The following is a 25477-nucleotide window of genomic DNA, read 5'->3' as shown; positions in this document are numbered from 1 at the left end:
TTCCTCCTTGTCTTCAGCTGGCCCTGGGGCAGGTAGATTCATTGGGAGAGCAGGTCGTGTGTGGCGGACAGGACGACAGTGACCACCCACCAGCTCCCAGCCATGTCCGAGTGGCAAGGGGTGGTGCTTCCGGGAGGGGTGGCGCACTAGATAGGCCAAGTAGTTGGCACGGAGACAATGTTGGCGTAGGCTATCTGCATCTGGAGGGAGACGGATGAATGAATTGTTCTTCATTCTCTTCCACTTCTCGGCACGGGCCTCAGCCATGGTGCTGCTCATTTTGTCGCCATAGATGACATGACGTGTGAACTGGAAGAGCTCCTCTACCACCTCCTCCTCAAGGTGAAGGCTATCTCCACACCGTGAGAGTTGCCGTCTTGCCACAGGGCTCTTGGCCACCTTGTCATACACCGACAATTTCCCTGTGCCATAGAAGCCTGAGTTGGCATCACAGCCTGTAAAACAATGTAGCTGCACAATACAGTCTGCCATCTCTTCAGTCACCAGGCCACGGCATACAATAATCTCCTGCTTTCTCTTGATATAGAGCATACCTGGCAACTGCTGTGAGATGGCCGCTGCTGCGACATAGGCATCAGTGTCAGCTGCATCTATGACAACAGGGCCACTGTAGCCTGACTCACGCAGAACTGCATAAGCAGAGAAGAGGATGGTGTCAGCCTCAGAATGGTCAAAGATGTAGTTCTGCATCGGCTGTTGTGTTGACAAATTGGTGCAATTAGAGCCAACAGAGTAAACAATCTCTGCATCTACAGTCTGTGCAAGGTCGGTCAGGTAGCTGCATATTAGGTGTTGCAGGCGCCTCTTGTTGCTGACGCTACACAGCAGCGTTTTGAACACTGGCAGAGGGGAAGGGGTCGCCCAATTTCATGTAGGTGTTGGGGACATGTGCCTTTCCCTGTACTCGCAGGTCTCGCTCGTCATCTTTCGTTGAGTACGGGTCATCGTACGGGTCATTCACGCAGATGATACGGTCAGCATCACCATGGCGGGCAAGGATGATGGATGACACCTTGTGGACGTAGTCCGACCACTTGTATGGGGTGCCATCTTGTGTCTGTCGATCTTCTGCTGATGGAGTTGCCATCCTCCAAATCATGCCCATGTCGATGAGAGCGATGTAGGGTTCTTTCAGGACTACAGATTGGAGAGAGAGCTTCTGGATGAGCTTGCTCTTCTGCGTCTTCCTGTATGTGCCATTGGAGTTGAATAAGGCCATACACTCCTCGACAACACGGTGTTCCAACAACTCTGGGAGGTTCACAAGTTGACTGACCTCAACCAGGTCGATCACTGCCTTGAGAGCATCCCGCTCCATCTCAGCAGCCCTCACCTTGGGTTCCTCCCCGGGTTTCTTTGTGCATGGCCCCTTGGCAAATGTCAAGCGTTTGCTCAATGGGACAGATGCATGGAGGGAGGTATTCTTACTAAACACTCTGTCTCGTAAAAAGCTGGTCAACTTCTCCTCTCCTGCAGCACGGGCTGAGTTGAAGTCAGCAGTGAGCTCATCAGAGGCAGGACTGTAGGGTGCGGAGGGTGGGTGAGGCCGGGTCGAACGGGAAGGAGTCAAACTCATGCATGCATGCATGCATGCGACCAGGTCCTGCACACACTGCTCATCCTCGCGCATCCGTTTCGGGCCACATTGCATGTGCTTCTTCTTGGCTTCTTTTCGGTTGGCCAGCGCGTTGTGAGCCGCCCGGATCTGGGTCACATTGTTAACATTTCTGGAGTGCACCAGCAGCTGCTTCTCATTCTGGAGGATGGAGAGCCAGCCAGACTTCATTTTGCTGCCCTTGTTCATTGTACACTCGATCCACATGTCCCAGGCCATGTTGGAGTAGGGGTTGCCTGTGATGGACTGAGTGAAATCAGTCCGAAGGAAGGCGACCTGATCAGCAGGGAGAGCTGTCAGCATTGCCCAGAAGTCAGGCAGCCACCATAAGTAGGCTCTCTCCACTAAGCATCTACTCTTCCTTTCACCTGAGGCAAAAACAAAAACAAGCATACTCTAGTTATCTAGCTTGCTCATGGTGACTTTCTATGATGGGACTCTGCAGGCCAGCACACAGTAGCTAATAAGGTGCCCATCTCCTGCCCCCAAACTGTTTGTCTGTTGCCAATGATGTTTGTAAAACAGCAGGCTCGGCAAAACAACCACCAGGTGTCATCTTTTTCTTGGGGTAATACACTTTGTGTAAAAAAAAAAAAAGAATGGTAAAACCCTTAATATGTAATAAGCAACGTGATACAAGACAGTCATAAATAAAGTATTTATTTAAAATATATTTAATATATTTTTCATTAAAATAAATAAATAATAATATCTTCGGTGGGCCACATGTAGATGGTCTACAGGCCTCTGACGATCAGCTCTGTCTCTGATGAGGACGGATCCTCTGCTGGAGCGCCGCATAGACGCGTGTCCTCCTCTTGCAGTGTGGGACACCTCAGGAGTATGAAGAGCGAGGAGTTTCACTCCAAAGCCACCAAGGCCGTGAGTGCAAATATGTGCCGGAATAGCTTTATATGAGGAGGAGGCCTCAGGTATTGTTGATGAGTTTGTGGCAGACATGAGGTCTATCACTCACTCAGCTGGGTCTGGAGGTTCAAAGGAGGAGTCTCTGCCTGTTGCCCTGACTCTAGTTCAGAGGCTTCAGAGAAGGCTGGGAGCGTTTTACGCACGGCTGTTGTCTTTTAAAGGCACAAGCCAGAAGTGCTCCTTTGTAGATGTGTACAGTTAAGATATGTACAGTTAAGATATGTACAGTTAAGATATGTACAGTTAAGATAATGTATAGTTATATACTGGTATGTACAGTTAATATATATGTACAGTTAATATATGTGCAGTTAAAATACAGTTAAGATATATGTGCAGTTATGTACAGTTAAGATATGTCTACAGTTAAGATACAGTTAAGATATGTGCAGTTAAGATACAGTTAAGATACATACAGTTAAGATACTATGTTAAGGCTATCACAATTTCCTATAAAGTCTGTTGTAGTCATCTTCTAGGGACCGGGGTGTGGTGGATCTCCGTAAGAAGTGTGTCACACAAAGATTCGTACTGGTGTCCGATAAAGAGTCCGGTAAAGAGTTGGTCCAACTAATGATGAAGTGCAGAGGGAGACTGGCCCTGATGGTCTGGGTCTCTGTCACAAGAGAGGACAAACGGACTCCTGCAGTTTAACATGGCAAGGGCACCGTCATCTCAATGTTCACCTGCAAATATGCAGAATATATCACCAAAGACTGTTGTGTGATTTCACAACAGTTTCTGCTTCAGGATCTCCCAGATCATTCTTCTCCTGAAGTAGGGCATGTGTATTTGTGTGAATGTGATTGCCTTTCCTTTGGTGATATATTCTGCATATTGGCAGATGAACATTCCACAGTCAAAGTTATTGGTCTGCTGTGGGATTTCCGTGGCCCTTTTGCTGGTTAGGGTCCAGTCTGACGTGTCCAGATGTTTTCCCTTGGTGTTACTTTCCTGCTGCAGATATTGCAGCAGGATCCTGCAGGCTTCATCGTTGTTTCCTCCCATGGAATCAAAATATGTGACACACTTCTTACGGAGATCCACCACAGAGAGGCACCAGTGCTCCCCCAGGTGGACGGGTACGAGCAGTATGTCCACTAAAAAGATGTCTATGTTCTTCGTCCAGCGGCGGACAGCCGAGTAACCGTCACTGCGCAGCTTGGGAAAGAAGAAGGTGTTGAAAGTGTAGACCGTCGGCAGGTTAGGGTCTTTGCTGCGCTCCACCAACAGACTCATGTAGCAGTTTATGACCTGGAGGAGAGGGCAAAGACAATGGCTGAAAATTAGAAAACAGTAAACATCTCTACGTTTTACTTATTTTTCCCCCTTCTTTCCAGTTCTGTACGGCAATCTGTCACTATATGTGGTGCATGATGATAACAACTCACCTCGTCGTTGAGCCAGTTGTGGTGGCTGAGAGTCTGGAGGTCTTTCCGTGTGATGTTGAGTTTGAACCCTTTACTTAGCACCTCATCTGGACTGCCCCCCGTCAGAGATCGACCCACCTCTCCCTCCATGGCCTGCGCAGAGACAAATCCCACCATCAGAGCTCCAACCTCTTCTAAGCCGTACACATACACATTGCTATTGAGGAACGCTGAATGGTTTTTACCTCTGTGAGCTCAGGAAACTCTGGTGAATCCTTGGGGACATTGCTGGAGACCTGGCTGTCTTTTTTGTGTGACATCGTGAAAAACTATAAAAGTATTAATAAAAGTATTAATTACACATTGAAACCAAAATGAGGCTACGTCGAGTCACTTGAGAAAACGGCAAATCAAAATGCAGTCAAACAGTAACAACATTTTTTTTCCTAAAATGGTGTTGTGTTGCACTTCCTATTGTTAAATATGGTATAGATACAAATATACAGGCATTAATACCTGTAACCGTCACAGCTTCAAATGACCCACATATAAAAACCGTTAGAACCGTTATAACCGGTCGCTCATGTTTATGTCGTTGCCTAGCAATAGGCTAGGTGCAAGATCTCCACTACTTCCTGTAGTCCTATAGTGCTTATATATAGGCATGTTGAAGAGAGATAGACAGCTCCGGAGGGATATAAAGAAAGACTGAAATACAATCATAAACAATAGTTCCCTTTAAATCTTGAATTAAACTCATTTTCTCGGCTGGTAACAACATCGTTAATTTTATGACGAGCCACTTAAACTTCGCATGAATTACAGTAGGCAACGTTTTTCCAGTGCGGCTCACATGCCTGTAATAACTCAGCATAACCAGTAGGTAATGTACGTAAGCAAGTTGAATACTCGACGTCGAGCTACGATCGTATAAATCACTACGTTGACGTGGTTTTCTACGTTTTTATTTGACTTCTAGGGACCTTTGAGGAAAAATTTAGCCTCCAGGTCCCTCCCCAAAATCCCGGGGGTTTTTGCCAGAGGGCCAAATCCAAAATACATGGCTGGTGAATAGGGTAAAAAAAATAACTAATAGCTATCACTATGAAACTTCCTCAGTTAATCACTTACATTAAGACAATTATTTTTTGTATTACAAGTTTTCTGAAATTATATGTTTAAATATGCAAATGAGGCGTTACCTAATTAGATATGCGCTAATTTGCATAACATTCAAGAACTTAAATCTGAACATTGGATAAAGCCAGGTTAAAAAATCTTGTTTCATCTTGTTGACATATTAGAGTCAAAGGCTTGATTAATTTGTTTTGTTAAATTGGATGCCCGTTAGTTGCCACCAGGGTATCAACTATTATGAATGTATAACAAGAGACGTAATTATACTTCAAAATAAGCTCTTTAATAGCTGTAACTTGAATAGTTGTAACAAAACAATTGAACTACTTTAAACATAATGTGATCACTCTGAATCAGAACATTCTGCCTCACTAGATTCTGAATCCCCCTCTCCCTCCTCCCCCTCTCCCTCCACCTCATCTCCCTCCTCACTCTCATCTTCCTCCTTGTCTTCAGCTGGCCCTGGGGCAGGTAGATTCATTGGGAGAGCAGGTCGTGTGTGGCGGACAGGACGACAGTGACCACCCACCAGCTCCCAGCCATGTCCGAGTGGCAAGGGGTGGTGCTTCCGGGAGGGGTGGCGCACTAGATAGGCCAAGTAGTTGGCACGGAGACAATGTTGGCGTAGGCTATCTGCATCTGGAGGGAGACGGATGAATGAATTGTTCTTCATTCTCTTCCACTTCTCGGCACGGGCCTCAGCCATGGTGCTGCTCATTTTGTCGCCATAGATGACATGACGTGTGAACTGGAAGAGCTCCTCTACCACCTCCTCCTCAAGGTGAAGGCTATCTCCACACCGTGAGAGTTGCCGTCTTGCCACAGGGCTCTTAGCCACCTTGTCATACACCGACAATTTCCCTGTGCCATAGAAGCCTGAGTTGGCATCACAGCCTGTAAAACAATGTAGCTGCACAATACAGTCTGCCATCTCTTCAGTCACCAGGCCACGGCATACAATAATCTCCTGCTTTCTCTTGATATAGAGCATACCTGGCAACTGCTGTGAGATGGCCGCTGCTGCGACATAGGCATCAGTGTCAGCTGCATCTATGACAACAGGGCCACTGTAGCCTGACTCACGCAGAACTGCATAAGCAGAGAAGAGGATGGTGTCAGCCTCAGAATGGTCAAAGATGTAGTTCTGCATCGGCTGTTGTGTTGACAAATTGGTGCAATTAGAGCCAACAGAGTAAACAATCTCTGCATCTACAGTCTGTGCAAGGTCGGTCAGGTAGCTGCATATTAGGTGTTGCAGGCGCCTCTTGTTGCTGACGCTACACAGCAGCGTTTTGAACACTGGCAGAGGGGAAGGGGTCGCCCAATTTCATGTAGGTGTTGGGGACATGTGCCTTTCCCTGTACTCGCAGGTCTCGCTCGTCATCTTTCGTTGAGTACGGGTCATCGTACGGGTCATTCACGCAGATGATACGGTCAGCATCACCATGGCGGGCAAGGATGATGGATGACACCTTGTGGACGTAGTCCGACCACTTGTATGGGGTGCCATCTTGTGTCTGTCGATCTTCTGCTGATGGAGTTGCCATCCTCCAAATCATGCCCATGTCGATGAGAGCGATGTAGGGTTCTTTCAGGACTACAGATTGGAGAGAGAGCTTCTGGATGAGCTTGCTCTTCTGCGTCTTCCTGTATGTGCCATTGGAGTTGAATAAGGCCATACACTCCTCGACAACACGGTGTTCCAACAACTCTGGGAGGTTCACAAGTTGACTGACCTCAACCAGGTCGATCACTGCCTTGAGAGCATCCCGCTCCATCTCAGCAGCCCTCACCTTGGGTTCCTCCCCGGGTTTCTTTGTGCATGGCCCCTTGGCAAATGTCAAGCGTTTGCTCAATGGGACAGATGCATGGAGGGAGGTATTCTTACTAAACACTCTGTCTCGTAAAAAGCTGGTCAACTTCTCCTCTCCTGCAGCACGGGCTGAGTTGAAGTCAGCAGTGAGCTCATCAGAGGCAGGACTGTAGGGTGCGGAGGGTGGGTGAGGCCGGGTCGAACGGGAAGGAGTCAAACTCATGCATGCATGCATGCATGCGACCAGGTCCTGCACACACTGCTCATCCTCGCGCATCCGTTTCGGGCCACATTGCATGTGCTTCTTCTTGGCTTCTTTTCGGTTGGCCAGCGCGTTGTGAGCCGCCCGGATCTGGGTCACATTGTTAACATTTCTGGAGTGCACCAGCAGCTGCTTCTCATTCTGGAGGATGGAGAGCCAGCCAGACTTCATTTTGCTGCCCTTGTTCATTGTACACTCGATCCACATGTCCCAGGCCATGTTGGAGTAGGGGTTGCCTGTGATGGACTGAGTGAAATCAGTCCGAAGGAAGGCGACCTGATCAGCAGGGAGAGCTGTCAGCATTGCCCAGAAGTCAGGCAGCCACCATAAGTAGGCTCTCTCCACTAAGCATCTACTCTTCCTTTCACCTGAGGCAAAAACAAAAACAAGCATACTCTAGTTATCTAGCTTGCTCATGGTGACTTTCTATGATGGGACTCTGCAGGCCAGCACACAGTAGCTAATAAGGTGCCCATCTCCTGCCCCCAAACTGTTTGTCTGTTGCCAATGATGTTTGTAAAACAGCAGGCTCGGCAAAACAACCACCAGGTGTCATCTTTTTCTTGGGGTAATACACTTTGTGTAAAAAAAAAAAAAGAATGGTAAAACCCTTAATATGTAATAAGCAACGTGATACAAGACAGTCATAAATAAAGTATTTATTTAAAATATATTTAATATATTTTTCATTAAAATAAATAAATAATAATATCTTCGGTGGGCCACATGTAGATGGTCTACAGGCCTCTGACGATCAGCTCTGTCTCTGATGAGGACGGATCCTCTGCTGGAGCGCCGCATAGACGCGTGTCCTCCTCTTGCAGTGTGGGACACCTCAGGAGTATGAAGAGCGAGGAGTTTCACTCCAAAGCCACCAAGGCCGTGAGTGCAAATATGTGCCGGAATAGCTTTATATGAGGAGGAGGCCTCAGGTATTGTTGATGAGTTTGTGGCAGACATGAGGTCTATCACTCACTCAGCTGGGTCTGGAGGTTCAAAGGAGGAGTCTCTGCCTGTTGCCCTGACTCTAGTTCAGAGGCTTCAGAGAAGGCTGGGAGCGTTTTACGCACGGCTGTTGTCTTTTAAAGGCACAAGCCAGAAGTGCTCCTTTGTAGATGTGTACAGTTAAGATATGTACAGTTAAGATATGTACAGTTAAGATATGTACAGTTAAGATAATGTATAGTTATATACTGGTATGTACAGTTAATATATATGTACAGTTAATATATGTGCAGTTAAAATACAGTTAAGATATATGTGCAGTTATGTACAGTTAAGATATGTCTACAGTTAAGATACAGTTAAGATATGTGCAGTTAAGATACAGTTAAGATACATACAGTTAAGATACTATGTTAAGGCTATCACAATTTCCTATAAAGTCTGTTGTAGTCATCTTCTAGGGACCGGGGTGTGGTGGATCTCCGTAAGAAGTGTGTCACACAAAGATTCGTACTGGTGTCCGATAAAGAGTCCGGTAAAGAGTTGGTCCAACTAATGATGAAGTGCAGAGGGAGACTGGCCCTGATGGTCTGGGTCTCTGTCACAAGAGAGGACAAACGGACTCCTGCAGTTTAACATGGCAAGGGCACCGTCATCTCAATGTTCACCTGCAAATATGCAGAATATATCACCAAAGACTGTTGTGTGATTTCACAACAGTTTCTGCTTCAGGATCTCCCAGATCATTCTTCTCCTGAAGTAGGGCATGTGTATTTGTGTGAATGTGATTGCCTTTCCTTTGGTGATATATTCTGCATATTGGCAGATGAACATTCCACAGTCAAAGTTATTGGTCTGCTGTGGGATTTCCGTGGCCCTTTTGCTGGTTAGGGTCCAGTCTGACGTGTCCAGATGTTTTCCCTTGGTGTTACTTTCCTGCTGCAGATATTGCAGCAGGATCCTGCAGGCTTCATCGTTGTTTCCTCCCATGGAATCGAAATATGTGACACACTTCTTACGGAGATCCACCACAGAGAGGCACCAGTGCTCCCCCAGGTGGACGGGTACGAGCAGTATGTCCACTAAAAAGATGTCTATGTTCTTCGTCCAGCGGCGGACAGCCGAGTAACCGTCACTGCGCAGCTTGGGAAAGAAGAAGGTGTTGAAAGTGTAGACCGTCGGCAGGTTAGGGTCTTTGCTGCGCTCCACCAACAGACTCATGTAGCAGTTTATGACCTGGAGGAGAGGGCAAAGACAATGGCTGAAAATTAGAAAACAGTAAACATCTCTACGTTTTACTTATTTTTCCCCCTTCTTTCCAGTTCTGTACGGCAATCTGTCACTATATGTGGTGCATGATGATAACAACTCACCTCGTCGTTGAGCCAGTTGTGGTGGCTGAGAGTCTGGAGGTCTTTCCGTGTGATGTTGAGTTTGAACCCTTTACTTAGCACCTCATCTGGACTGCCCCCCGTCAGAGATCGACCCACCTCTCCCTCCATGGCCTGCGCAGAGACAAATCCCACCATCAGAGCTCCAACCTCTTCTAAGCCGTACACATACACATTGCTATTGAGGAACGCTGAATGGTTTTTACCTCTGTGAGCTCAGGAAACTCTGGTGAATCCTTGGGGACATTGCTGGAGACCTGGCTGTCTTTTTTGTGTGACATCGTGAAAAACTATAAAAGTATTAATAAAAGTATTAATTACACATTGAAACCAAAATGAGGCTACGTCGAGTCACTTGAGAAAACGGCAAATCAAAATGCAGTCAAACAGTAACAACATTTTTTTTCCTAAAATGGTGTTGTGTTGCACTTCCTATTGTTAAATATGGTATAGATACATCTAAATATACAGGCATTAATACCTGTAACCGTCACAGCTTCAAATGACCCACATATAAAAACCGTTAGAACCGTTATAACCGGTCGCTCATGTTTATGTCGTTGCCTAGCAATAGGCTAGGTGCAAGATCTCCACTACTTCCTGTAGTCCTATAGTGCTTATATATAGGCATGTTGAAGAGAGATAGACAGCTCCGGAGGGATATAAAGAAAGACTGAAATACAATCATAAACAATAGTTCCCTTTAAATCTTGAATTAAACTCATTTTCTCGGCTGGTAACAACATCGTTAATTTTATGACGAGCCACTTAAACTTCGCATGAATTACAGTAGGCAACGTTTTTCCAGTGCGGCTCACATGCCTGTAATAACTCAGCATAACCAGTAGGTAATGTACGTAAGCAAGTTGAATACTTGACGTCGAGCTACGATCGTATAAATCACTACGTTGACGTGGTTTTCTACGTTTTTATTTGACTTCTAGGGACCTTTTAGGAAAAATTTAGCCTCCAGGTCCCTCCCCAAAATCCCGGGGGTTTTTGCCAGAGGGCCAAATCCAAAATACATGGCTGGTGAATAGGGTAAAAAAAATAACTAATAGCTATCACTATGAAACTTCCTCAGTTAATCACTTACATTAAGACAATTATTTTTTGTATTACAAGTTTTCTGAAATTATATGTTTAAATATGCAAATGAGGCGTTACCTAATTAGATATGCGCTAATTTGCATAACATTCAAGAACTTAAATCTGAACATTGGATAAAGCCAGGTTAAAAAATCTTGTTTCATCTTGTTGACATATTAGAGTCAAAGGCTTGATTAATTTGTTTTGTTAAATTGGATGCCCGTTAGTTGCCACCAGGGTATCAACTATTATGAATGTATAACAAGAGACGTAATTATACTTCAAAATAAGCTCTTTAATAGCTGTAACTTGAATAGTTGTAACAAAACAATTGAACTACTTTAAACATAATGTGATCACTCTGAATCAGAACATTCTGCCTCACTAGATTCTGAATCCCCCTCTCCCTCCTCCCCCTCTCCCTCCACCTCATCTCCCTCCTCACTCTCATCTTCCTCCTTGTCTTCAGCTGGCCCTGGGGCAGGTAGATTCATTGGGAGAGCAGGTCGTGTGTGGCGGACAGGACGACAGTGACCACCCACCAGCTCCCAGCCATGTCCGAGTGGCAAGGGGTGGTGCTTCCGGGAGGGGTGGCGCACTAGATAGGCCAAGTAGTTGGCACGGAGACAATGTTGGCGTAGGCTATCTGCATCTGGAGGGAGACGGATGAATGAATTGTTCTTCATTCTCTTCCACTTCTCGGCACGGGCCTCAGCCATGGTGCTGCTCATTTTGTCGCCATAGATGACATGACGTGTGAACTGGAAGAGCTCCTCTACCACCTCCTCCTCAAGGTGAAGGCTATCTCCACACCGTGAGAGTTGCCGTCTTGCCACAGGGCTCTTAGCCACCTTGTCATACACCGACAATTTCCCTGTGCCATAGAAGCCTGAGTTGGCATCACAGCCTGTAAAACAATGTAGCTGCACAATACAGTCTGCCATCTCTTCAGTCACCAGGCCACGGCATACAATAATCTCCTGCTTTCTCTTGATATAGAGCATACCTGGCAACTGCTGTGAGATGGCCGCTGCTGCGACATAGGCATCAGTGTCAGCTGCATCTATGACAACAGGGCCACTGTAGCCTGACTCACGCAGAACTGCATAAGCAGAGAAGAGGATGGTGTCAGCCTCAGAATGGTCAAAGATGTAGTTCTGCATCGGCTGTTGTGTTGACAAATTGGTGCAATTAGAGCCAACAGAGTAAACAATCTCTGCATCTACAGTCTGTGCAAGGTCGGTCAGGTAGCTGCATATTAGGTGTTGCAGGCGCCTCTTGTTGCTGACGCTACACAGCAGCGTTTTGAACACTCTGGCAGAGGGGAAGGGGTCGCCCAATTTCATGTAGGTGTTGGGGACATGTGCCTTTCCCTGTACTCGCAGGTCTCGCTCGTCATCTTTCGTTGAGTACGGGTCATCGTACGGGTCATTCACGCAGATGATACGGTCAGCATCACCATGGCGGGCAAGGATGATGGATGACACCTTGTGGACGTAGTCCGACCACTTGTATGGGGTGCCATCTTGTGTCTGTCGATCTTCTGCTGATGGAGTTGCCATCCTCCAAATCATGCCCATGTCGATGAGAGCGATGTAGGGTTCTTTCAGGACTACAGATTGGAGAGAGAGCTTCTGGATGAGCTTGCTCTTCTGCGTCTTCCTGTATGTGCCATTGGAGTTGAATAAGGCCATACACTCCTCGACAACACGGTGTTCCAACAACTCTGGGAGGTTCACAAGTTGACTGACCTCAACCAGGTCGATCACTGCCTTGAGAGCATCCCGCTCCATCTCAGCAGCCCTCACCTTGGGTTCCTCCCCGGGTTTCTTTGTGCATGGCCCCTTGGCAAATGTCAAGCGTTTGCTCAATGGGACAGATGCATGGAGGGAGGTATTCTTACTAAACACTCTGTCTCGTAAAAAGCTGGTCAACTTCTCCTCTCCTGCAGCACGGGCTGAGTTGAAGTCAGCAGTGAGCTCATCAGAGGCAGGACTGTAGGGTGCGGAGGGTGGGTGAGGCCGGGTCGAACGGGAAGGAGTCAAACTCATGCATGCATGCATGCATGCGACCAGGTCCTGCACACACTGCTCATCCTCGCGCATCCGTTTCGGGCCACATTGCATGTGCTTCTTCTTGGCTTCTTTTCGGTTGGCCAGCGCGTTGTGAGCCGCCCGGATCTGGGTCACATTGTTAACATTTCTGGAGTGCACCAGCAGCTGCTTCTCATTCTGGAGGATGGAGAGCCAGCCAGACTTCATTTTGCTGCCCTTGTTCATTGTACACTCGATCCACATGTCCCAGGCCATGTTGGAGTAGGGGTTGCCTGTGATGGACTGAGTGAAATCAGTCCGAAGGAAGGCGACCTGATCAGCAGGGAGAGCTGTCAGCATTGCCCAGAAGTCAGGCAGCCACCATAAGTAGGCTCTCTCCACTAAGCATCTACTCTTCCTTTCACCTGAGGCAAAAACAAAAACAAGCATACTCTAGTTATCTAGCTTGCTCATGGTGACTTTCTATGATGGGACTCTGCAGGCCAGCACACAGTAGCTAATAAGGTGCCCATCTCCTGCCCCCAAACTGTTTGTCTGTTGCCAATGATGTTTGTAAAACAGCAGGCTCGGCAAAACAACCACCAGGTGTCATCTTTTTCTTGGGGTAATACACTTTGTGTAAAAAAAAAAAAAGAATGGTAAAACCCTTAATATGTAATAAGCAACGTGATACAAGACAGTCATAAATAAAGTATTTATTTAAAATATATTTAATATATTTTTCATTAAAATAAATAAATAATAATATCTTCGGTGGGCCACATGTAGATGGTCTACAGGCCTCTGACGATCAGCTCTGTCTCTGATGAGGACGGATCCTCTGCTGGAGCGCCGCATAGACGCGTGTCCTCCTCTTGCAGTGTGGGACACCTCAGGAGTATGAAGAGCGAGGAGTTTCACTCCAAAGCCACCAAGGCCGTGAGTGCAAATATGTGCCGGAATAGCTTTATATGAGGAGGAGGCCTCAGGTATTGTTGATGAGTTTGTGGCAGACATGAGGTCTATCACTCACTCAGCTGGGTCTGGAGGTTCAAAGGAGGAGTCTCTGCCTGTTGCCCTGACTCTAGTTCAGAGGCTTCAGAGAAGGCTGGGAGCGTTTTACGCACGGCTGTTGTCTTTTAAAGGCACAAGCCAGAAGTGCTCCTTTGTAGATGTGTACAGTTAAGATATGTACAGTTAAGATATGTACAGTTAAGATATGTACAGTTAAGATAATGTATAGTTATATACTGGTATGTACAGTTAATATATATGTACAGTTAATATATGTGCAGTTAAAATACAGTTAAGATATATGTGCAGTTATGTACAGTTAAGATATGTCTACAGTTAAGATACAGTTAAGATATGTGCAGTTAAGATACAGTTAAGATACATACAGTTAAGATACTATGTTAAGGCTATCACAATTTCCTATAAAGTCTGTTGTAGTCATCTTCTAGGGACCGGGGTGTGGTGGATCTCCGTAAGAAGTGTGTCACACAAAGACTCGTACTGGTGTCCGATAAAGAGTCCGGTAAAGAGTTGGTCCAACTAATGATGAAGTGCAGAGGGAGACTGGCCCTGATGGTCTGGGTCTCTGTCACAAGAGAGGACAAACGGACTCCTGCAGTTTAACATGGCAAGGGCACCGTCATCTCAATGTTCACCTGCAAATATGCAGAATATATCACCAAAGACTGTTGTGTGATTTCACAACAGTTTCTGCTTCAGGATCTCCCAGATCATTCTTCTCCTGAAGTAGGGCATGTGTATTTGTGTGAATGTGATTGCCTTTCCTTTGGTGATATATTCTGCATATTGGCAGATGAACATTCCACAGTCAAAGTTATTGGTCTGCTGTGGGATTTCCGTGGCCCTTTTGCTGGTTAGGGTCCAGTCTGACGTGTCCAGATGTTTTCCCTTGGTGTTACTTTCCTGCTGCAGATATTGCAGCAGGATCCTGCAGGCTTCATCGTTGTTTCCTCCCATGGAATCAAAATATGTGACACACTTCTTACGGAGATCCACCACAGAGAGGCACCAGTGCTCCCCCAGGTGGACGGGTACGAGCAGTATGTCCACTAAAAAGATGTCTATGTTCTTCGTCCAGCGGCGGACAGCCGAGTAACCGTCACTGCGCAGCTTGGGAAAGAAGAAGGTGTTGAAAGTGTAGACCGTCGGCAGGTTAGGGTCTTTGCTGCGCTCCACCAACAGACTCATGTAGCAGTTTATGACCTGGAGGAGAGGGCAAAGACAATGGCTGAAAATTAGAAAACAGTAAACATCTCTACGTTTTACTTATTTTTCCCCCTTCTTTCCAGTTCTGTACGGCAATCTGTCACTATATGTGGTGCATGATGATAACAACTCACCTCGTCGTTGAGCCAGTTGTGGTGGCTGAGAGTCTGGAGGTCTTTCCGTGTGATGTTGAGTTTGAACCCTTTACTTAGCACCTCATCTGGACTGCCCCCCGTCAGAGATCGACCCACCTCTCCCTCCATGGCCTGCGCAGAGACAAATCCCACCATCAGAGCTCCAACCTCTTCTAAGCCGTACACATACACATTGCTATTGAGGAACGCTGAATGGTTTTTACCTCTGTGAGCTCAGGAAACTCTGGTGAATCCTTGGGGACATTGCTGGAGACCTGGCTGTCTTTTTTGTGTGACATCGTGAAAAACTATAAAAGTATTAATAAAAGTATTAATTACACATTGAAACCAAAATGAGGCTACGTCGAGTCACTTGAGAAAACGGCAAATCAAAATGCAGTCAAACAGTAACAACATTTTTTTTCCTAAAATGGTGTTGTGTTGCACTTCCTATTGTTAAATATGGTATAGATACATCTAAATATACAGGCATTAATACCTGTAACCGTCACAGCTTCAAATGACCCACATATAAAAACCGTTAGAACCGTTATAACCGGTCGCTCATGTTTATGTCGTTGCCTAGCAATAGGCTAGGTGCAAGATCTCCACTACTTCCTGTAGTCCTATAGTGCTTATATATAGGCATGTTGAAGAGAGATAGACAGCTCCGGAGGGATATAAAGAAAGACTGAAATACAATCATAAACAATAGTTCCCTTTAAATCTTGAATTAAACTCATTTTCTCGGCTGGTAACAACATCGTTAATTTTATGACGAGCCACTTAAACTTCGCATGAATTACAGTAGGCAACGTTTTTCCAGTGCGGCTCACATGCCTGTAATAACTCAGCATAACCAGTAGGTAATGTACGTAAGCAAGTTGAATACTCGACGTCGAGCTACGATTGTATAAATCACTACGTTGACGTGGTTTTCTACGTACGACACGGGTAAGATCAACATTTGATCTAAGCACGTTCTATGAATGAGGCCCCTGGTCTTACCTGAAGAAAAGTCCTCAGGTATGTTGATGTTTGTTAGAGGTTGGTTTTGCCAAATTGGATTGATTGATTGATTGCTGTTCTCGTTAATCACTGAGAACATTATACCTTACCACTATACGAGTTTTGTTGTAATTCAAATGATTGCTAAACATCCTGTTCCTGTGGCAACTATATTCTACTAATGTCAAAATTCTATGATAGATGGAAACCCGTATGACATAAGATTCTGGACATTCTGTCATTGTCACTGTGGCAACCATGTTCTATTGAAGTAAAAAAATGATCTGGGGCCTCATTCATAACGGGTGCTTAGATCAAATGTTGATCTTACCCGTGTCGTACGTAGAAAACCACGTCAACGTAGTGATTTATACAATTTCAACGTGAGTCAATTTGATCGTGGAAACGATCGTAGCTCGACGTCGAGTATTCAACTTGCTTACGCACATTACCTACTGGTTATGCGGAGTTATTACAGGCATGTGAGCCGCACTGCCTAGTGTAATTCATGCAAGTGGCTCGTAATAAAATTAACGATGTTGTTATCAACCGAGAAAATGAGTTTAATTCAAGATTTAAAAGGAACTGATGTTTCTGATTGTATTTCAGTCTTCCTTTATATCCCTCCGGAGCTGTCTATCTCCCCTTCAACATGCCTAGTGCGTTCCACAACGGACCTTGCCCGGCCAAGCTCTAAATTATACTGGATTTTCTCCGGTGTCAGGGAGTGAGCAGCCATATAAGAATAAGACCACCTGATAAGAATAAGACCATTATATTATTACAGTATAAGCAGCACTCGAGTTGAGGGGGGATGGCATCCCCCCTGAAATAAAAACAGTCAAAATCACCCCCCTCTTTCCATACTTAATGTCATTTTATCAATGAACGTGGTATTACTGCTATTTCAAGGTGCGAGGGGGCACGCACACATGCAATGACAGTTACTGACACTGAAGTCACTGGCGAGGGGATGCTAAAATTGTCCTCTTATAAAATCCACCACCTCCCCTGATTTTCTTTTACAACTTGAGTAGAGTATAAGCATGTGCCTGTGTGCCTGGTTAGTTGTCATGATCAAACGTTACAAATGCAACTTACAGAGAAGCCACCCTTCTCTGCCCTCTCCCACTTCCAGACGAACGCCTACCCTATATTATAGCACTTGTCTTAATTCAGCCGCTATAATTCAGCCTCTATCACAGGGTGTTAATACAAACCTCATTCACCTGCGTTCATTTTTACCTGCGTTGGTATTTATAGAAGGAAGCACGTACGCAACTTTAAACCATCTCAGCCCGTTTTATAAATAATGCTTACGTCCGTTTAGAAAACTGTGCTTACGTGAAAGTCAAAGATGACGTTCAAGTACTTCTTTATGAATGAGGCCCCTGGTGACAGAGACACAAAAGAAGACAGAGTTTGCCAGCTGTATGTCTTCAGGCTGGTCATTCCCGGTCTGGGGGCCCTAATGGCAAAAGCCTGCTTACCTTTAGTTTTCAGGCTAGACTTTTGGACAGTCAGTAGATCCTTGCCTGAAGATGAAGGCTATGCTACAGTTCACATATGGTGTTAGAAGGTCTGCAATCTATACTGGGCAGTGGCGGACTCAGGCTGTTTGAAGGGCAGGGGCGAAAAGAAAAAAAGGGCACCTACTGCACGACATGGGACCCCATCACGCGGAAAAAAAATCGCGCCCCATAAAAATCAAACGCTCCCCCACTAATGTGAAAAATCCTGGAGGAAACACTGAACCCACCTAGCCTTCTCCTTCACCTGCACCTCAAAGTAGAATCTCTCTGTGAACCCTGTCTTCCCTAGAACACTGGCAGAACTGTCAAACCACTGTAGGCCGTCAGAGAAATTACTCTCTCTCTCAGTCTCACTTGTTTCCCGTCTTCAGACACGGTCAGATCAGGATGTGCTTCACCGGTGTTCAGAATCACGTCCACCGCACACTGCTCCGCCATCACCAGGTCAATTCCACGTTTCAGCTTCTCCAACTCTTCAAACACGGCCGTCCTGACAGCGCCCACACACAGACCGCTGTCAACCTTGACCGCAGACCAGTCCTTGAATTTCGGGAGGGTGAAGAGCGATTGGGAGCTCTGGAGGAGGTGGAAGTGGTCCTATCTTAGCGCTTCTCCTCTCTAGCCTGGTGATTTCCTTCTCCATCTCCTCGACCAGCCCGTCGGCCTGCTTCTCTGCTGCGTTCTGCTTGTCCTCGATACCCCTGACGACCTCCGACTTGCTTCTCTCCAGGGCGCTCGCCAGGTCAGTGAAGATCTGCACACTGTACGCCGCCAATCTGTCTGCGTCGCTTTTGTTTTGATCTACGGTGCGTCTGACCTCCGTAATCTTCTGACGCCGGTCCTGAATCATCTTCTGCGCGGTGCTCTCTGTTTCCCCCAGCTTGACCTTCCTCTCTCCAAACCCTTGCTCGATGGGGACAGTCTGGTGACCCTTGTGGCCCGTCTCAGTGCAGAACTGACACACGCATGTCTGGTCAGTCTTACAGAACAGCTCCAGGGGTCTCTCGTGCTTCTTACACACCCTGTCCTCCAGGTTCTCCACAGGGTCGATCAGCTTGTGTCTCTTGAGGGTGACGACTCTCTGATGAGGCTCCAGGTGAGTCTCGCAGTAGGAGGCCAGACACACCAGGCAGGACTTCAAGGCTTTGACTTTCCTCTCAGGGCAGATGTCACAGGCCACTTCTCCTGGTTTGGCCAGGGGTTGGAGTTGCTCTGGGGTGACGGGTGTGACTTCTACCGGAGATAACTTCTTCAGCTGAGCTACCATTTCGGCAATGAAAGTGTTGATTTGAAGCTTAGGTCTCGTGTCAAACTGTTCCTTACACATTGGACACTGGTACAGGTCAGTGGTGTCCCAGTAGCCACTGATACAGGCCATGCAGAAGTTGTGTCCACAGGGGATGGAGACTGGGTCAGTGAACACGTCCAGACAGATAGAGCACTGGAACTGCTCCTCAGACAGGACGATCTTGGAGGCCATAGCTGAGGACAGACAGACAGACAGACAGACAGACACACAAACGTTATTTCAGAAATCAGTCGCTTAAAACCCCTTTAACCTTAACTTTGACGTTTTAAGAAAATCGATTTATCAGTCACAAGACACAGTGTTACACTAAATCATGGAAATAATAGCCTAGATGAAATTGAAAATTTTTATACAGACAGAAAAACAGGAAAAGCTATCATTCATTGTTCATTGTTGAATCTCTCTCTCTCTCACCTGTTCTCTACTTCAGTTTAAGGAACTGTAGACTTGGTGCAGCTGTGTGTAAGTTTCTTATAACTCTCCGTTTAGCTGTTAAGTTTCACTACAGCAAAGTGACGCTATCAGCCCCTCCCTGCCCAGTACACATTTTCATAAAGGGGTACGTCACTTTTTATTTACCTCTATTATCTTCAGCACTATGGCTGTGTTTGGAATTGTATACTAGCATACTCAATGAGTATATACTGCATACTGCCTACTAAATTCATAAAAAGTATGTGAAAACCAGCCGACCATTTACACAGTACACATACTGCCTCCCAGAATGCATATATACGCTAGCTCTTATAATCATTCCCTCATCGCCCTCCTCACGTTCTTCCTTTCTTCCCTCTCTCTCTCTCCATCTCTCCCAGGAGAGTGCCGGTGCCCTGATGCTTGGCTAGGTTGTATTATGGAGGATACAGGGTAAATATTAGCATTATAGACACATAAATGGCTCAATTTGAAGAGCACACTATACCTCACTTTGACTTTGTATTCAGTCTCGTATCTGTCTTAAAAGTCTAGCTGTCTGTGCTGTAATTTGTTCCATTCAGTTCACTCAAATAGACACTTCAGAACCTGAAACACACCCACCAAGACTTTTACTACTCAAGCTGTTTTTACTTTTTAGTCAGCACTTAATGTGTCCAGTCCATTAAGGTAATTGGAGTCATTACATATTCTGTAAATCAATTTGCTGAAACATCAAACAGGTCTCAAAGAAGGTGTTTTTTTTAACACGGAGAGATGGGGAATTGGTTGAACAAATTAGTATTTCTATGAATGACTTGGCTTTGGCTATGTCTGGTTCAGTGCTGATTTCAGTTGTCAATTTCGAATCCTATTAATTAACCACAGAATATTAACATTTGGTAACATTACAAAACGATTTGACACACTGGCATTTTTCTTCTCTCTTTCTCTCTCTCTCTCTCTCTCTCTCTTGGTACTTGTGTGTGTGTGTACAGATATTACCTGCCCAGAAAGTTCTCTCGGTGCAGTGTTGATGAGTACATCCAGTTCTTGCTCCAGGGGGGGGGTAGCTGCCTCTTCAACAAGCCCAACAAGGTGAGCATGGTGTGGGGATGTGGGAGTGAACGAGGACTGGCCTGGTCTAGTGGGGGAGTTGAGTGTTAAGCCGAATGTCTCTGGAGTGCTGCTATTTATAGCCTTATTAATTATCCCAATGTCCTAATTTCTCTCAGATCACATATTTACTTACAGCACTGTGTCCATATTTCTCTCTCTCCTCCCCCTCTATCATTATCTCCTTTCTTCCACACCTTCCATCATCCCTCCCTGTCAAACACATCTCTTATCTCTCTCCCTCCATCTCCATCTTTTCTTCTCCCCCTATCCCGCATCTCTCTCTCCTTCAGCTGTTGGACCCCCCAGAGTGTGGGAATGGCTTTGTGGAGCCGGGAGAGGAGTGTGACTGTGGCTCTCAGGTGGTGAGTGTCTATTATGTTACTGTGGAACCAATGACATCAGTGAGGAGGAACCAGAAACCATTCTCCTCTCCTCTCCTCTCCTCTCCTCTGACTTTAACTTTGGATAACATGGTGCCTATCCCATAGATATAGAACGACGGTTCTACCTGAATGGCCTATGCTCTGTCGTGGTGTTCTGGATAACCAGAGTGTGTTGTCTTATGACGAACAGTCATCAGCGTGTGGGTCTGTGCCCATTGTAGGAGTGTGCCCGCAGTGGAGGGGCCTGCTGTAAGAAGTGCACACTGACCCATGATGCCATGTGCAGCAATGGGCTCTGCTGCAGTGGGTGCAGGGTGAGCTTCTCTGCTTGTCACTCATCCATTACCACAGTTTCATTGACATATGACTCATCATCAGGCTGTCTGTGTGTGGGCTGGGAGAGTACCACTTCATTATTAGTACGGACCGTTTCACTAAAACGGTCACTTGCCTTTAATATGGTGTCCAGTAGATGGTAGAGGTTAATGTGTGTGATATTGATGCCTGTCTAATGGCGGCTGTTGTTGTTGTTGTTGTTGTTGCTGTTGTTGTTTCTCAGTATGAGCTTAGAGGAGCTGTGTGTCGAGATGCCGTGAATGACTGTGACAGCCCAGAGACCTGCACTGGGGACTCCAGCCAGGTAGTGTAGCTGGGAGATGGGAGTCTGTCTGAGAGGGGTCTGTGGTAACATGAGTCTAAAGTGAATCACATGTCCTTTCCGTTCTATTGCAGTGTCCTCATAACGTGCACAAGCTGGATGGATACATGTGTGACAGTAGTCAGGTAACACTCACTGGGTTACTGCTTTGTTCAACACTATGCTCTGTCGATAAGTGTGCAAGTGATCTCTATTCTATCCATTGTTTTGATCTGTGTGCGTGTGCGTGTGTGTGTGTGTGTGCGTGTGCGTGTGTGTGCGTGCGTGTGCGTGTGTGCGTGTGTGTGTGTGTGTGTCTCTCTCAGGGCCGTTGTTATGGGGGACGGTGCAGGACTCGTGATGGCCAGTGTAAGGGACTTTGGGGCTACAGTGAGTAAAAGAAAAGTATTGATGATTCATTCATGTCATTGGATATCTATATATTTCTGAAACCACACCCTTATGACTGCTCACTTGCAGTTACAGTACTGTAGTGAAAACTGGCTCTGCCCACAGCGTTCTTCTGCCACCTGGTGGTCACATATGAAACTGCTGTGAGTCTGCCAGACACTTAATTATGGATCTAATGTGTGATGATGTGTCTGGTTGGTCAAGATTCAGCAGACAGGTTCTGTTATGAGAAGCTGAATGCGGAGGGCACGGAGAAAGGCAACTGTGGACGCCGGCCTGAGGGTCAGGGGTGGCTGCAGTGCAACAAGCCGTAAGCTTCTCATGATCACCACACCACAACACCATGAGCTCGTTCCATTGTAGAACGTTCTAAACATTCCACTTCGACGTGAGCAAGTTCTCCTCTCTCCCTCTTTCTTTCAGGGATGTTTTATGCGGCTTCCTGTTCTGTGCCAATATGACAGCGAAGCCAAAGTTTGGCGACCTGCAGGGTGAGGTGACCAGCCTGACCATATACCACCAAAACAAGTACCTGGACTGTCGGTGAGTCGTCATTTGTTCAATGTTACTATCTTGTTCAGATCAATGCCAATATACGTTTCTTGCATTGATTCAGTGTTTTGAGGTTGGGGACACTCTTAGAAAGTGGATGTGATCATTGCATGTCCTCTATGTGTGTGTGTGTGTGTGTGTGTGTGTGTGTGTGTGTGTGTGTGTGTGTGTGTGCGTGTGTGTGTGTGTGTGTGTGTGTGTGTGTGTGTGTGTGTGTGTGTGTGTGTGTGCGTGCGTGCGTGCGTGCGTGCGTGCGTGCGTGTGCGTGCGTGTGTGCATGTGTTCAGAGGGGGTCATGCCCTGCTGGAGGACGGTTCAGATCTGGGATACGTAGAGGACGGCACACCCTGCGGTCCCAACATGATGTGTCTGGAGCGCCGCTGCCTCCCCCTGGCCGCCTTCAACCTCAGTACCTGCGCCGGGTCCACCGCTGGTGGCACCTGCTCCAACCATGGGGTGAGACACACACACACACACACACACGTTGACCCCGACTGATGAAACCTCATTCATTTGGATTGTGTTTTAAGAGTTGTTAACACTCAAAGGGGGAGACCAAGAAAGCCTTTGGATTTGAATGACAAGTCCTTTTTGGACTCAGATCGTTGATCTGTTTCAAGGCTTCTCTCTATCACTCTGGTACTGCATCTAACTCTCCAGTCTCTCTCTCTCTCTCTTTCTCTTTCTCTCAGACTTGCAGTAACGAGGTGAAGTGTATCTGCGACAGGGACTACACAGGGAAGGACTGCAGTGTGTTTGATCCCATCCCAGACCCCACGGTCACGGCTGAACCAGAAAAGAAAGGTTCCTACCCGCCCCTGTGTGTCTGTGTCTGCGCCTCCAATACAACACGACCACACTGACTCTGTCCTTCTTATCTCCCTCTCATAGTCCGCCTACCATCACCCGATCTCTCCGTGTACTGAAAGTGTAGCGTTTAGTCAATCTCTTGTAAAGAATCTCTTGTACGCTGGTTCAATAACCGCGTGTCAAGGCCTGTTTTAATGTGAGAAGGCGTAGTGTAAGGAGTTTATGAGGGGAAAAGACTTTATCAATCAATAGTTATGTTTCATAGTGGGTTCTGTCAGAGTGACTATGTGTTTTCATGTGGGTGTATGTGGGAGTATGTTGAAGGTGTGTTTTAAGTGCATACTCTGTGTGTGTGTGTGTGTGTGTGTGTGTGTGTGTGTGTGTGTGTGTGTGTGTATGTATATGTGTGCGTGTACGTGTGTGTGTGTCTCTCTCTCTCTCGCTCTCTCTCTCTCTCTCTCTCTTTCGAGTTGCAGGGACCTGGTCACTACTGTATCTTCAAGTGTCTTCCTTACTTTCTTACAGTCTGCCAGCCAATGATACAAGCCAATTTGGCCATTGCTCTCATAGGGCATAACACCAAACCCACCCCTAAGCCAGAGTGTGTCCAGCTGAAAGAGCAGGGGGAATGAGAAAGAAGTAATAAAAAACACTCCTTTTTTACTGTCTCCCTGACTTCCCCAGGCTCTCCCACCCGTTCTCCCTCCTCACCCCCGTGTTTGGAACTCCCCCTCTCCTCTCCTCTCCTCTCTTTCTCTTCATCTCTCTTTCTGTCTCTTCCGGCATCTTATCTCTTTCAACTCTATTTCTCTCCTTCCGGTTGATGTTGTTGTTAGTGTACAGTGTTCATGCTGTCCTCTGATTGTGTGTTTTTGGTGGTGTTGTTTTTGTTTCTGCCCCCTCCCCTCCCCTCCCCTCCCTCCCTCCCTCCCCCCTCCACACCCCTCCCCCCTCCTTCCTCTGCGCAGGTCCCAGTGGCACCAATATCATTATAGGGTCCATCGCAGGTGCTATTCTCCTGGCAGCTATAGTCCTAGGGGGAACAGGATGGGGATTTAAGTAAGAGTTCTGGCATGCCTCTGTGTACCTGTCTGCTTCTACCCAAGGCCCACTCACCACCCCTCCTAAAGAGCGCATCACCCAACTTGAGGGAGGGGTTCGAATTTCAAATGGAATTGCTTCGAACGTACAGTATATATAGCAACCATGAAACCCTCTGATCCTCTGGACACAGTTTGGCTTGATGAGACTAACAAACGAATAGCAGAGATGACCCCTGAGCTCCATGTTGTACCTCTGCTGTCATCTGCTTCGTCTCCCCCAGCAGACAGCAACAGAACTCAGTTATCCTGCCTGTCTCCTTGTTCTCTATCCTCATTCCCTAGTCTAGCATCTAGAACTTTCTACAGCGTGTCCGTTTTGCCCCCCCCCCCCCCCCCCCCCCCCACGTGTTGCTATTACTGCACTGCTTCTGAACTGACCTCCTCCACTGGTGCCCCACTTGTCATGGAATCCTATGTTCCCATTTTTATAGTACTACCTACAGTAGCGTACCCCCCCAGTCCTTCATTCGTCTATCAGATATGGTCTCCTAGTACTGTAGTTGTAGTCCAACTCTAGTTCTGCGAAGTGATGATGCCTACCCTGAACAGTATAAGTGCCCTTCCTGCAGTGGCTTTCTCGGCAGAGCCTCAGCTGTGCATGCCTGCTAATGTTTACTCCTAGACTCTGACCTAAAAGGATTACTAGTGTGTGTCCCCTTTACCGGTACTTTAAATTAATTATTGCCAAAATGTTTACCCTTTGCACTTCCTATTACTGTTCTACTCACTGATTTGGTCAATAGTCAAAGCAACAATTATTTATGTGAGGGAATCATCTAGAATCCTTTTAGGGACAGGGGTAAATGTCTGCGCATGTTTGCATGAGCTGTGACCAGGTGGTTCCCCAGGGTGAAGACTGGGTGTAGCAGTAGGGCTGTCTGAACCTGATTAGATGTCCCATTGGACTTCATTGGTTATGATTGCTATGGAAGTGGGGGAGGGAGACTGTTGGGAGGGATGCTGTTGGTGCCATGAGCATTTGGTGCTACCATACTTTTGCAGAATTAATCCATATGCCAATAAGCAGCACTAATATGATAGATTGATACATTGATTGATGAAATGATTGAAATGATACTTGTTACTTGTATTGATACATGCTACTGTATAAAGCCCAATCAAGTCTTGTGGCCATATCAATAGATATGCAGGAATGGAACTGATTACACCTAATAGTATTAACACTATTTGCGAAATGTGAAAGACATTATTTGTCTATGA

At 46.4% G+C, this 25477-nt stretch overlaps 1 protein-coding gene across 1 annotated transcript in view; it reads left to right on the top strand.

The window, feature by feature from the left end:
* Positions 1-24216, top strand: part of LOC308149592 (disintegrin and metalloproteinase domain-containing protein 11-like) — a gene marked incomplete at both ends in the record, with an annotated part of 40415 nt that extends 16199 nt beyond the window's left edge. The window contains 12 exons of the mRNA XM_080522457.1: positions 19643-19694; positions 20240-20339; positions 20651-20722; positions 20965-21057; positions 21303-21383; positions 21476-21526; positions 21707-21770; positions 21996-22101; positions 22215-22334; positions 22631-22799; positions 23036-23147; positions 24122-24216. Coding sequence (XP_080378583.1) covers positions 19643-19694; positions 20240-20339; positions 20651-20722; positions 20965-21057; positions 21303-21383; positions 21476-21526; positions 21707-21770; positions 21996-22101; positions 22215-22334; positions 22631-22799; positions 23036-23147; positions 24122-24216 — 1115 coding nt within the window. The remainder of the gene's footprint in view (positions 1-19642; positions 19695-20239; positions 20340-20650; positions 20723-20964; positions 21058-21302; positions 21384-21475; positions 21527-21706; positions 21771-21995; positions 22102-22214; positions 22335-22630; positions 22800-23035; positions 23148-24121) is intronic.
* Positions 24217-25477: the final 1261 nt, after the last annotated feature.

Source organism: Nansenia antarctica, assembly GCF_963989245.1.
Source record: "Nansenia antarctica genome assembly, chromosome: 2".
NCBI classification, from domain to species: Eukaryota; Metazoa; Chordata; class Actinopteri; order Argentiniformes; family Microstomatidae; genus Nansenia; species Nansenia antarctica.
This window is presented reverse-complemented; position numbering and strand designations above follow the sequence as displayed.